The sequence below is a fragment of the Armigeres subalbatus genome, chromosome 2 (assembly GCF_024139115.2).
Source record: "Armigeres subalbatus isolate Guangzhou_Male chromosome 2, GZ_Asu_2, whole genome shotgun sequence".
NCBI lineage: Eukaryota > Metazoa > Arthropoda > Insecta > Diptera > Culicidae > Armigeres > Armigeres subalbatus.
The window spans coordinates 306,581,645-306,595,550 of record NC_085140.1 but is presented as its reverse complement, the minus strand read 5'-3'; the positions used below and the strand labels follow the sequence as shown (position 1 = coordinate 306,595,550).

Below are 13,906 nucleotides of genomic sequence, written 5' to 3'. Positions count from 1 at the left end.
AGGGCGACGCTCATACAGCATGAAAGAATATTAAAATATGAAGCTCATTTGGAGAATTGAACTGAAATTAAACTTAAATGTGACATTTCAATAATTATCTAATAACCCTGTTCGCAGAGCAAAATTACTTTTGACAGATATTGAATCATTTACATTTTACATCGATGTTTTATTGGAATTTCTGAGTACCACCAGCCATTCTTATGACCGGGTGATTTTTTAATTTGCCAACTGAGCGATTCCAAGCAACAGCATCAAAATTTAAGAAAATTTTTAATTCATGATTTTCTATTGAGTTGAAACTTTGCACAGTTTTTCAATTTCATCTAAATCGTCATTTTTCGATATCAAATCTTCATATTGAGTCACGACTAACTTTTCAAAAGGGTGTATGTGAAAATGGTTCAAAAATATTTAAAAAGCTGCACAGCAAAAACGGAATGTTCGATTGTTATGATTTTTTCAGCAAAGTTAGACAACTAAATGGTGATTCTTAAGAAAATGTGCACAGTAAAAAAAAAATGTTTTGCCTTTAAAAATATAATTTTTGTCACAAAAACTCAAATACAGTCAAACCTCCATGAGTCGATGTTCTATGACTCGATATCGACTCATGGAAGAAAATTATTCCATATCATAAAATATTTTCTGGGTTACTGTGATGGTCCCTCCAAAGAGCTTTCCAAAGATTTCCTATTCCACATCTCGATATTTCCATGAGTCGATGGACCCTTCAATATCGACTCATGGAGGTTTGACTGTATCTCAAAACCCTATCTTTTTTCGAACGTAATTTTTTTAGGGAAAACAGTCCATTATATTAGCTATCTACCATAAAAATTTGGTGATGGTAAACTAATAAACAAAAAAGTTATGACATTTCAAACATTTCACAATTTTCACATATAGTAAACAAAAAAAAATTTCCGTGTATTTTTTTTCAAGAATCGCAGTTTGATGCTGATTTTATTGTTAAGGGCCTTGCGTGAGTTAAACAAGTTGTTTGTATGATATTCCATATTTATGTATTCATCGATATTATGTATATTATATGTATAAATATTATATGTATAAATAAATAAAAATGAATTAATATTATCCTAAGTATTAAATTAAATGTGGCAGTTACACAATGTTGTTATAGAAACTCTAAGAGTTTTGGGTTTGAATTTTGGTATGGGTTATGATATCATGAAAACAGTTTATTAATACTTATTTTTTATTTATTTTTATTCAATTTTTTTTAAAATATCGAACACTTTTGAATTATTATCAGCACAGTTTGAGTATAGTTTTGCTTTAATTTTATTTTCCGACAATGGAATGAAACAGTGAAATTTTTGGGTTCCTTGGATCGTTTTCGCGTTATTAAATTGCTCGCTGAGCTCTGAAGCCTTTATTTCGTACTCTTCAGTAGTAGTAAAACAAAATGATAATTTGGTTAAATCTTTTCTTTTCTACGATTTGCCCAATCAAAAAGTTCTTTCGCAGTTTTAATTGGATGCTCACGTTCTTTGGCTAAACTTGCTCTTGTGGCCATGCGCTTTATTGTTCCTCCAATAGCATCACAAGGACCTTTGCCATGTGATGTAGCAAAAAATGCCATTCTGCATCAATTCCGTACATTGATTTAAATTGACATAGGCTCGAAAAATTCTTACGATTTTTGTACTGCGACGCTGCTCCATCAGACATGAAATATATCTTTTTGACTTCTTTATGCTTATCAACGCGTAAAAAGTTAATCATTTTTTCAATGAACAAGTTTACGGATACTGAATCGTGTCTTAAATCTTCAGAAATTATAATAAAACTTAAGTGTTCAATTTGCGTACTTCCATTAAAATAAATAACGAATGGATGAATTGTAGCTTGTTGTACGTTCCAGTGATGGGACTGCACTTCATCTTGCAATACAAAGCTGTAATTTTCAGAAAAATCACAAATGACTAAAAATTCACCATTTTGTAATGTATTTTTCGTATTTTTTAAAAAGCTGGATTGTTCTGTTTTAATGAAATCGTGATGACTTAAATTTTCTAATTTCAAGCAAAAATATGACACAAACTCATCTACAGGTTTTACAATAGTTTCTATGTCACACCTATCCGTGGTCACCCATTGCTCAAATGATAACTGATCAATATATTTTCTTCAAACTCAGCGAATAAAGTATTTTCCAATGATGAAGAATCTGGACAATCCGAACAAGATCGTAGATAGCAATTTGATGTTGTATTTTCACACAAAGACTACCAGTTAACATTTTAATATCCTTTGTTAAATTGATTCTTTTCAAACTATGTAAAATAAGATTAATATTCTCATGGGTTGTGCACACACACATTATGTGTTCCTGAATTGGAAAGAAGCTTACATTGCCTTGGCCGAAGGCTTGCAAATGAGGAAAACCTATTTTAATATTATCGTGAATTTCCTTGAAGCGTGTGTACGCTTCTTTCAAAGTCGTCATCATTAATCGTTTTTGGATTGCTTGACGCTTTCCATCTTTTTACTGATACATAATCTTTTTGACCAGGCATAGCTCGACTTACTTCATCATCTTCAAAATATTGAACTACTATTTCTTTTGTCTCATCTGTTAATGCAGTACTAGACCTAGTATTTTTGGTTGAAAGACAGTTATTCTTCAATTGTTTTGCCTCTTTTACTGTATTTCTATTGGTTTTGAACTCATCAATGGCATCCTGAATAGTCCACGAACTTGGCAGCATCGACAAAATCAATAATTTTTCTTTCCTTGTCGTGGCTGCATTCGAGAACCTTTCCTTCATATTTATAATTACCTCATCGTAGTCTGTATTTTCCACATCATCAGGTCCTAATTTGAAGAGGTTTCTTCGTACAGCTTCGTTTATTTCACGGTATTTTTCTCCGGGTAATAAACGTAGTCCATCTTACTCCATTTAATCGGAGTCACTTTTATCCCAGCTATGCCCTCGTTAAAGCGTTCGATGTTGACCTTTTGGATACACTCATCTTCCGATTGATTTGTTGAAACAGATTTCGCTGATGGTACGGTGGCAAGGCTCTCAGCACTTAATACTTCTGGTAATTCCTCAGTTGTTGTCGATACATCTGGCAATTCCTCAGTTGCTGTCGTTTTCGAACTTCCTGCGCTCTGCTCAACCGATGATATACAGATTGCTCTTTTGTCAACGTTTAGACGGCAGGACGTGCAAATGCGTAAATTTGTATTCAATGTGGACATTGGAGCATAACCAGTCGCTTTCAGTTTATCTATGGTGCTTTCGGTGAGATTTCGTAACTCTTTTGAACACTTTTTCCATCAAACGGCCTACAACAGTTGAGAAAGCGGCTACTCATGTTGTTCGTAATATTTCAATAAACAAAATCACTTTTAAGTTTTTACTGACTAGTTTGGTGTCATTTGCTTGACTGAAGAAAAAATTACTATAAGATCTTTAACAACCTTAGTAGTAGTAATTTTTTGCTTTTTCATGAGCATTGTCATGGTATGTACCTATCATGCATTTGTTGTTGTTGAAGATACCCGTTTCCTCCCGATCATAAAGTCTATTCTCTAAGAGGTATATTTTTGCAGGTAAACTATAGACGTACACGTGTATATAAATCTTTGATTTTGCAGCTTTTGTCTTAAAAATAACATTTCTGATATGTTTCTATCAACGTTATTATCAACAGGTTTCAACACTATTAAAAGAATTTTTCGCCAGTCACGTGCAATGAAAATTATGACACTATCAATACTTTTGATCACAACACTGGATCGTGTCTAAGTTTCTTATAGATGCTATGAATAATTAAATCAAAATATCATGAAAACAACTTGTTTAAATCACGTCCCTTAACAATAAAATCTGCATCAAACTGCAATTCTCGAAATAACTTACACAGAAAAAATTTTTTTTACTAATTGTGAAAATTGTGAAATGTTTGAAATGTCATGTTGTTTATTAGTTTACCATCACCAAATTTTTATGGTAGATAGCTAATATAATGGACCGTTTTCCCTAAAAAAATTACGTTCGAAAAAAGATAGGGTTTTGAGATATTTGAGTTTTTGTGACAAAAATGATATTTTTAAAGGCAAAAAAAATTTTTTTTTACTGTGCACATTTTCTTAAGAATCACCATTTAGTTGTCTAACTTTGCTGAAAAAATCATAACAATCGAACATTCCGTTTTTGCTGTGCAGCTTTTTAAATATTTTTGAACCATTTTCACATACACCCTTTTGAAAAGTTAGTCGTGACTCAATATGAAGATTTGATATCGAAAAATGACGATTTAGATGAAATTGAAAAACTGTGCAGAGTTTCAAATATTTTCGAAATGGTCGCTCAGGATCGACTGACATGCCCCCGTGGAATGCCTCAACTGTCACTTTTAAGTTTAATTCTCCGAATGAGACATACCCTAAACCACGAATCCCTTATGCAGATGCTCTTCATCAATTCAAGCCGAAATGGAGGCCGAGATCGAGCGATATAAGAAGATGGACCTCATAGAAGAATGCTCGAGTGAGTGTGCAAGCGCGTTAGAACCGGTGAGAAAGGTGAATGCTAAATTGAAAGTCTAGTTGAACTGATAATGTTTTATTATAATGTTATCTATCTAAGTTATTCACCTAAAAAGAACATTCTCACAACCTTGACGACTTTCCCCTACTCGCTGAAGAAAATAATAAAAGTGTAGCGCTATCAATGATAGCACAGCTGAAGTGGCACGTTATCTATTTGTCACAGGAACGTAGATACAGGAAGGCAAAGCGATTGATAACAGTTAGTATCGTTCGAGGGGCAAAAAATCAGCAGGTGATTGTAAAATGCAATTGCAGCCTTGTGGTAGAGGTCAATGTAGGTAAAAAACACTAGAAAAAAATCTAAAACAGGGAGATGAACGATACTTACCGGCTTTTCGTCGTGCACGCCACAGAACGGGCGGAACGGTATTACCCGGGGATGCCAGCGTGACCAGCTGCGATGTTCCTAGAAAGAGAATAAAGCGAGTTTAGTCGTTTCATTTACCGTTCATAGAAAAAAATGAAAGTGAAAGTTCAACCCTGTATGAAGAAGGATGTGTACATTAAAGTTATTTGTAAATTTCATTTTTATTTCTTTAACACAATGATAGACATCCAGAATTGGCGCAACATTCATTTCACAGTTTTAAATTAACCAACCAGTACTGATAGCATTCCAGTTATAGTTTTGCATTCATCAACGTACGCACTCGATAGCAGCCATGAGGATTTTAGCAATTTCGTTGTTCCTAGCAGTGCTGTGCACATCATCAGCCGAACTACCAACACATTACGCGGCAAAAAAGAGCTTTCACACGGCATTGCAACAATGTGCCGAATATTTACTGATCCCCGAAAATAATCTCCAGCATTACATCAACAGTTCGTTCCCTAATGACCCATCAGTACAGAGACTGATTCGTTGTTCGTTGATGTTACTTGGCTGCTGGGATGATTCCACCGGTGTTCGAGTGCATGTGATCGAAAACTTCTTCCAACCTGATCCAAAGGATTGCAACCACATTAGGAGAGCCCGGGAATGTGTTCGGAAAAATACCACCGATTCCGTGTTTAGTCCAGCATATGTGACATTTCAGTGCTATTACCAGCAGTTTGGCCACTTGAAACTTTACAATGAACAGTTTATTCCGTTGAGAAGCTACGAATTGATGCAACTGGTGGAGACTGCTCTCGAAATTTCCAACTTGCCATGGTTCGTTCCGACTCAGTATGTCGCGGGCGATATTCTCTACGAGCCGCATTTTCCGCCAGTTTTGCTTTTCATATTCCTGCAAGGAGGCTTTTACGGCACTGAAACCGGATTCGATCTGCAAAGATTGTACACTCAATTTGGAGCAGAGCCATTACTGACTGTGGGTGTGAGGCAGTGTCTTGCGGAAATAGTGAAAGTGGAAAAAGCTCGTGATCATGAAGCAATTGTTATCAAAGCAATGCAAAGATGTTTGCAGGATGTTATCCCACTGTTGCCGGTGGTGGCAGAAGTGGCTGGGAGATGGAATGACGGAAAGAATAAAGCAGCTAAAACATGCGCCAGAATGAGCGGCAGTACCGTTCCAACGCTTCCACCGTTCTACAATCGAGTATGTGAAGACTAAATAAACTGCAGATCAAGTTATATTTGCGCTTTGAAAGCTATATGTGGATTACGGATAATGATGCATGAATATTTTGAAATTGTATTTAGGAAATGTAATTCAAATAAAAAAAAATAATTTTGAACTCACTCTTAAATTATCGATATCCTTCCACAATGTTATTGAAGTGATTATTTAATTCTCACTTAATGTCTTTATACGCGATTACCTACAATAACAATGTGGAGCAGTTTCGGCAACTGTTTAAATTTCTCACGATCATAAATCCTGCCGATAGCATAGGCACCACCATTCATCCAACAGCAGTAATCCACGTTTTCTCTGTTTACTTGTTCGCTATCTGCCGTATCTCAATTATCCGGCGCAGTTGGAATCTAATTACTATTTAATGCCACCAATTGAAATTACTCACGATAGTCGCTCAGCCGTAAATTTTCCACGCTTCATTCATCAGTCATCGGAATTTACGAGCGGCAGCGATCGTTCGCATCTAAGACTACTTACACACATGGACATATTTAGATACGTTTATCTTCCAACGCAAATCTAGTCATGTTTTGCAGTCTTTGCCACTTGGTGAAAAACAAGCGCCGCTCCTTGGAAAGGTTCACAGCCAACCTCACAGTGCACAGTGGACTGTAATGCAAAAATGCTTATTATACTGCTTATTACTAACAAGTTGTCTATGTTTACCCTGATTTTTCCAGGTGCTGAACAATAATTTCCAGGTAAAAACAAACGTGCCATATATAGATTTTTAAAACACGTGAACATATCAAAAAAAAAATTTTGGGGGCCTAACATTTATTCTCGTGAATTACTTAAAAAAAGATTTGTTTATCGGCCTTATCCATACCACTAACCATGCCGTCCACAACCAAGCCTTCGGTTGTGTGATGTTCAATAGATGGTCTTCCTTCCTCACTTTCACACTTTATCGTTTCATACTTATTCGCGCCCTAGCAAACGGCTTTCAATCTGTTGATTTTCAATTATCTTTCAATTATCTACTCCCTCATACTTTAAGTAGAATTAATAAAGCCAATAAACAAATCTCGCTTAACTTTTTAAAAGAACCTAAGTAACATTTTTTTCATGAATTAATTTGAATAGCGCAATTAACAGAACAACATGAAAGCTATTCAAATTAAATCATGAAAAAAATGTTACTTAGGTCCTTTTGAAAAGTTAAGCGAGACATTCATTACAATCACGGTCGTAAAATCCGTTTCAATTAAATTCTTTAGGAAACACCTCAAAGATTCCCTCAGCAATTATATCTAAAAATTGCTTCAGCCATTCAATCATGAATTCCTTCAGTAATTCCATTGGAAGTTCCTCCAGGTATTCCTTAAAAAATTCCTCCAGATATCACTTGAAAAAATGTTCTTCGGATTTATTCGAAAAATTCTCCAGAAATGAATTTAAAAAAATCCTTCAAATAGGGTATCATAGAAATTTCTCTCAGAAATGCCTTCCGAACTCCCTCAATGATTTCATTCAGAAATTCCTAATTGTCTTCTTCGAAAATTTCTCATGAAAATTCCTAGGAAATAACTTCGTAAAATATTTTGGAGATTTCTTCAGGTATTAAATTGAAATCTTTTCATTGGCACGGTAAATGCTGGGTAAAGCGTACCATTGGTATTTCGCGTACCTGAAGGAATAAAATATACCCCATCTCGCGGTCCTTAGCCTCTTACCCAGAAACTCCTATCCCTACCTCCCCGTGGTGCTGGCCGGGATACGAGCAACCTTAGGGAAGATCGGGTAACCAACCCCGGCGGGAACTATGGTCGTATGCTGACAGGGAAGGGGGAGGTTTGCTCCTCTCCGGAGGTGCAAATCTTATTGAGCGTCTGTTCTCCATGTCAGGATCGGCTCACAACAGCATCTGTTCTCCATGTTAGGGGCTGCTGATCATCGTCCGAGTGCCACTGTGCCGGGGGACTCTAAGTGAAACTGTGCACCATGGTCCACCGGAAATAAGGAGGAATGGTCCTCCGGAAATTTAGGGGGTTTGGTGTCAGGCCAGCCAAGCCAGCCAAAAAAAAACAACATTAGCAACGAACAATCAACAAGAGATTACGGACCGGAACCATCGGCGAAGACCACTGCGACGAAAAGGGACTAGCGATTGGAAACTCGGTTCGTGGAACTGCAAATCTGTCAACTTCATCGGGAGCACACGCATACTCGCCGATGTGCTCAAGGACCGTGGATTCGGCATCGTAGCGCTGCAGGAGGTTTGTTGGAAGGGATCAATGGTGCGAACGTTTGGAGGTAATCATATCATCTACCAGAGCTGCGGCAACACACACGAGCTGGGAACAGCTTTCATAGTGATGGGCGACATGCAAAGGCGCGTGATGGTGGTGGCCGATCAACGAGAGAATGTGCAGGTTGAGGATCAAAGGCCGGTTCTTTAACTTCAGCATAATCAACGTCCATAGCGCACACTCCGGAAGCACTGATGATGATAAGGACGCATTCTATGCGCAGCTGGAACGTGAGTACGATAGCTGCCCAAGCCACGACGTCAAAATCATCATAGGAGATTTGAACGCTCAGGTTGGCTAAGAGGAGGAGTTTAGACCGACTATTGGGAAGTTCAGCGCTCACCGGCTGACGAACGAAAACGGCCTACGACTAATTGATTTCGCTGCCCCAAGGAATATGGTCATTCGCAGCACCTACTTCCAACACAGCCTTCCGTATCGGTACACCTGGAGATCACCACTGCAGACAGAATCATAAATCGACCACGTTCTGATTGATGGACGGCACTTCTCCGACATTATCGACGACAGGACATATCGGGGCGATAACATCGACTCTAACCACTATCTGGTGATGGTTAAACTGCGCCCAAAACTATTCGTCATCAACAATGTTCGGTACCGACGACCACCGTGGTACGACCTAGAGCGACTGAAGCAATCTGATGTCGCCACTGCATACGCACAGCACCTCGAGGCAGCGATGCCGGAAAAGGGTGAGCTCGATGGGGCCCCTCTTGAGGACTGCTGGAATACAGTCAAAGCAGCCATTAACGACGCAGCGGAGAACAACGTCGGGTATATGGGTCGAAGTCGACGGAACGATTGGTTCGACGAAGAGTGCGGACAGATTCTGGAGGAGGACACAGCGCGGGCGGTCGCGCTGCAGCAAGGTACCCGGCAGAACGTGGAACGTTATAGACGGAAGCGGAGACAGCAGACCCGCCTTTTTCAGGAGAAGAAACGCCGACAGGAAGAATCGGAGTGCGAGGAGATGGAACAGCTGTGCCGTTCTCAAGAAACACGCAAGTTCTATCAGAAGCTCAACGCATCCCGCAAAGGCTTCGTGCCGCGAGCCGAAATGTGCCGGGATAAGGATGGGAGCATCTTGACGGACGAACGTGTGGTGATCGTAAGGTGGAAGCAGCACTACGAGGAACATTTGAATGGCGTTGAGAGTACAGGCAGTGAAAGTCAAGGCAGCGGAGGAGATGACTACGTCAGTTCAGCGGACGATGGAAGCCAACCAGCCCCCACCTTGAGGAAAGTTAAGGATGCAATTCAACAGCTAAAGACCAATAAAGCAGCTGGTAAGGATGGTATCGGAGCTGAGCTCATCAAGATGGGCCCGGAAAAGCTAGCCACCAGCCTGCACAAATTGATAGTTAGAGAAGAAACGCCGACAGGAAGAATCGGAGTGCGAGGAGATGGAACAGCTGTGCCGTTCTCAAGAAACACGCAAGTTCTATCAGAAGCTCAACGCATCCCGCAAAGGCTTCGTGCCGCGAGCCGAAATGTGCCGGGATAAGGATGGGAGCATCTTGACGGACGAACGTGTGGTGATCGTAAGGTGGAAGCAGCACTACGAGGAACATTTGAATGGCGTTGAGAGTACAGGCAGTGAAAGTCAAGGCAGCGGAGGAGATGACTACGTCAGTTCAGCGGACGATGGAAGCCAACCAGCCCCCACCTTGAGGAAAGTTAAGGATGCAATTCAACAGCTAAAGACCAATAAAGCAGCTGGTAAGGATGGTATCGGAGCTGAGCTCATCAAGATGGGCCCGGAAAAGCTAGCCACCAGCCTGCACAAATTGATAGTCAGAATCTGGGAAACTGAACAGCTACCGGAGAAGTGGAAGGAAGGGGTTTATATGCCCCATCTACAAGAAAGGCGACAAGCTGGAGTGTGAGAACTTTCGAGCGATCACCATCCTTAATGCCGCCTACAAAGTGATATCCCAGGTCATCTTCCGACGTCTGTCTCCATTAATGAATAAGTTCGTGGGAAGCTATCAAGCCGGCTTCGTTGACCGCCGCTCGGACAACGGACCATATCTTCACTGTACGGCAAATCCTTCAAAAATGCCGTGAATACTAGGTCCCAACGCACCATCTGTTCGTTAACTTCAAGGCGGCATACGACAGTACAGACCGTGGAGAGCTTTGGAAAATTATGGACGAGAACAGCTTATCAGACTGATCAAAGCAACGGTGGATGGTGTGCAAAACTGTGTGAAGATTTCGGGCGAAAACTCCAGTTCGTTCGAATCGCGCCGGGGACTAAGACAAGGTGATGGACTTTCGTGCCTGTTGTTCAACATTGCGCTAGAAGGTGTCATGCGGAGAGCCGGGTGTAACAGCCGGGGTACGATTTTCAACAGATCCAGTCAATTTATTTGTTTCGCGGATGACATGGACATTGTCGGCCGAACATTTGCAAAGGTGGCAGAACTGTACACCCGCCTGAAACGTGAAGCAACAAAAGTTGGACTAGTGGTGAATGCGTCAAAGACAAAGTACATGCTTGTGGGTGGAACCGAGAGCGACAAGGCTCGCCTGGGAAGCAGTGTTACGATAGACGGGGATACCTTCGAGGTGGTCGAGGAATTCGTCTACCTCGGATCCTAACGGCTGATAACAATGTCAGTCGTGAAATACGAAGGCGCATCATCTGTGGAAGTCGGGCCTACTACGGGCTCCAGAAGAAACTTCGGTCAAAAAAGATTCGCCACCGCACCAAATGTGTCATGCACAAGATGCTAATAAGACCGGTTGTCCTCTACGGACATGAAACATGGACAATGCTAGAGAAGGACTTTGGACCATCTTTGGCGGTGTGCAAGACGACGGTGTGTGGCGGCGAAGAATGAACCATGAGCTCGCCCAGCTCTACGGCGAACCCAGTATCCAGAAGGTAGTTAAAGCCGGAAGGGTACGATGGGCAGGGCATGTTGCAAGAATGCCGGACAGCAACCCTGCAAAGATGGTGTTCGCTTCCGTTCCGGCAGGTACGAGACGACGTGGAGCGCAGCGAGCGAGATGGGCAGACCAGGTGCAGAACGACTTGGCGAGCGTGGGGCGTATTCCAAGATGGAGAGATGCGGCCTCGAACCATGTATTGTGGCGTCAAATTGTTGATTCAGTGTTATCTGTTTAGATGTAGACTAAATAAATGAAAAATGAATTTTTAAGAAAGGAACGTTTAGGAACTTTTTTGGAAAATTATTTAAGAATTCTTTTAGAAAATTATTCAGAACTATATTTATTGAACGGCTACTCAGTCTTACAATTTCACAACGAGATTATTATCTACCCGACGTTTCGACACGCGAATTGTGTCTTTTCAAAGGGGAACATATTTCTGTTGTTTGTCGTCGTGTGTTTAGTTTAACTTGAACCGTGTGTTTGTCTACGGTTCAAATTAGACTAAACACACGACGAAAAACAACAGAAATATTTTCCCCTTGAAAAAGACACAATTCCCGTGTTGAAACGTCGGGTAGATGATAAACTCGTTGTAAAATTGTAAGACTGAGTAGCCGTTCAATTTATATAATTCAATCGCACAGTCGATCCATAATCATTAAATTCCTTCAGAACTTCTTACTTCCATCAGAAAATCATTTGGGAATTCCTTTACGAGTTCCTTCAGATTTTTTTTAGCAATTTCCTCGGAAATGTTCTAAGTAATTCCTTTGAAAACTCGTTCAGTCCCATCTTTGCTGCAATTCCAATTCATATGGAACAAATATGCAATTATTGGCAGTTAATACATAAGATTGCTATTGTCGTTCCAGTTCACGTGACCAACATCTAGTCTGCTTAGACAGTAGATATATAAGTATTAGATTGCTTATGGTCCCAAAAATCGTGTGATCAACATGTTTTGCTCAAGGCAGTAGAAGCATAAGTAATATAACGCTAGTGGCGCTGTAGTTATTTAAATTATTTTCCCAAATTATGCTTCAACAAGCTTCAATGGGCCATCACCAACATCGTTTTGTCACTTGTGGTACCGGTACTTTGGCTGCCAGGTCGAAGTAACCTTGATTTTAATCACGAGAATGTCGTTCCTCACATCAACAATCTTATACTTTTGAATCAACTTTCAAGGCGGTGGTTTCTATGTCAGATGTGTTTGTTTTTCATCAAAGTAGCCCAGTTCTCATATTTGAGAACAAGCCAACCAAAACAATAAATTTGACATTCAAGATACCAACCAAACCCTTAATGCAAAATCCGGGTTACTATGGTTGAATCATGTTGATCACCGATGCTGTATGGGAATATAACGCCTCTTGCGTTTTAATACTTTCTAATGAATGTCGAACCGATGTTGGTGATGAAATCAAACTTGCACTACAACATGATGGACAACAAACGGTCAAGTTGATCTTGACAGAATAATTGTTATGGCTACAGCGCCACTAGCGTTGTAGTACTTATGCTTCTATTGGAAATACCTTCGGAAAGTGCAACCGAAATTCCTTGGGTTTTTTAGGAACTCATTCGGGAATTTCCTTAACAACTTTGGAATACACTTGGAATACAAGGAATTCTTCCGGATATTCCTACAAACAATCCTGTAAGAAATCCTTATGATTTTTTTTTTGAAATTTTTGTAGATTCTTAAAGAAAATTCAAAAAATTCCTTCGGACATTCCTAAAGAATTTCTTTCAATAACTCTATTCAGAAATTTATTCAAAAATTCATTCTGGAATCCCTTTGATAAATCCTTTTAAAATTCTTTTGGGAATTCTTTCTAGAATACCTTTCTTAATTCCTTTGAAAAATCCTCTTGGAAAATCCATTCGAAATTCCTTCGGGAATTCTTTCGAAAATCCTTCACGAATTCGTTTAGATTTTTTTGAAAATCTCTTTGGGTTAGGGATCCTGAATTTTTTTTTCGAAATTCCTCCAGGAGTTTCTTCAGGGAGTCATCTTGGAAATTCCGCCAGGAATAATTTAGAAAATTATGCAAATAATTCCTAGAACACACTCCTTTAGTGATTCATTTGGAAAATCCTCTGAAAATTCATTTGAAATTTGACCCCAAAATTCTTTCGCGAAGTTTCTCCAGGAATTACTTTGAAAAGTCCTTAGTAATTAAGTATTTGTTAATGTTAATACATTATTCCTGAAGAATTTTCGAGGGAATTCCCAACAGAATTTACAAAGCAATCAATTGATTTTCCGAACATTTTTTTAGATTTCTCCAGGAATTCCTTTTAGGATGGAAAAACGTTTTTTGCCCATAAATCGGACCAACGATTCATGAAACACATTTTCAACTGTAGGATTAGATTGATACATTTATTCAAAGTTGTGGATCATTTTCCTCTTTTGAGATAGTTTCACTCATGATGTGTTGGTCACCAAGCTGACTATCAAAAAAAGTAAATGGATTAATGTTTGAAATAAAGAATGCCTTCGTAAATTATCCAGGAATTCGATCGGAAGCATCTACAAAGATTATAAAAAA

At 39.5% G+C, this 13,906-nt stretch overlaps 2 protein-coding genes across 9 annotated transcripts in view; one reads left to right on the top strand and one right to left on the bottom strand.

Annotated features, from left to right (window-relative positions):
• Positions 1-13,906, bottom strand: part of LOC134212544 (dual 3',5'-cyclic-AMP and -GMP phosphodiesterase 11-like) — a 390,689-nt gene that overhangs the window by 265,017 nt on the left and 111,766 nt on the right. For all 8 annotated transcript variants that reach the window (XM_062690522.1, XM_062690518.1, XM_062690523.1 and 5 more), the window contains one exon: positions 4,917-4,994. The gene's annotated coding sequence lies outside the window, so the exon portion shown is untranslated. Of the gene's footprint in view, positions 1-4,916; positions 4,995-13,906 lie in introns of those variants that run through there.
• LOC134209840 (general odorant-binding protein 45-like) lies at positions 5,251-6,144 on the top strand. The gene has a single exon (XM_062685864.1). The coding sequence runs from the start codon at positions 5,251-5,253 to the stop codon at positions 6,142-6,144; it is 894 nt and encodes a 297-aa protein (XP_062541848.1).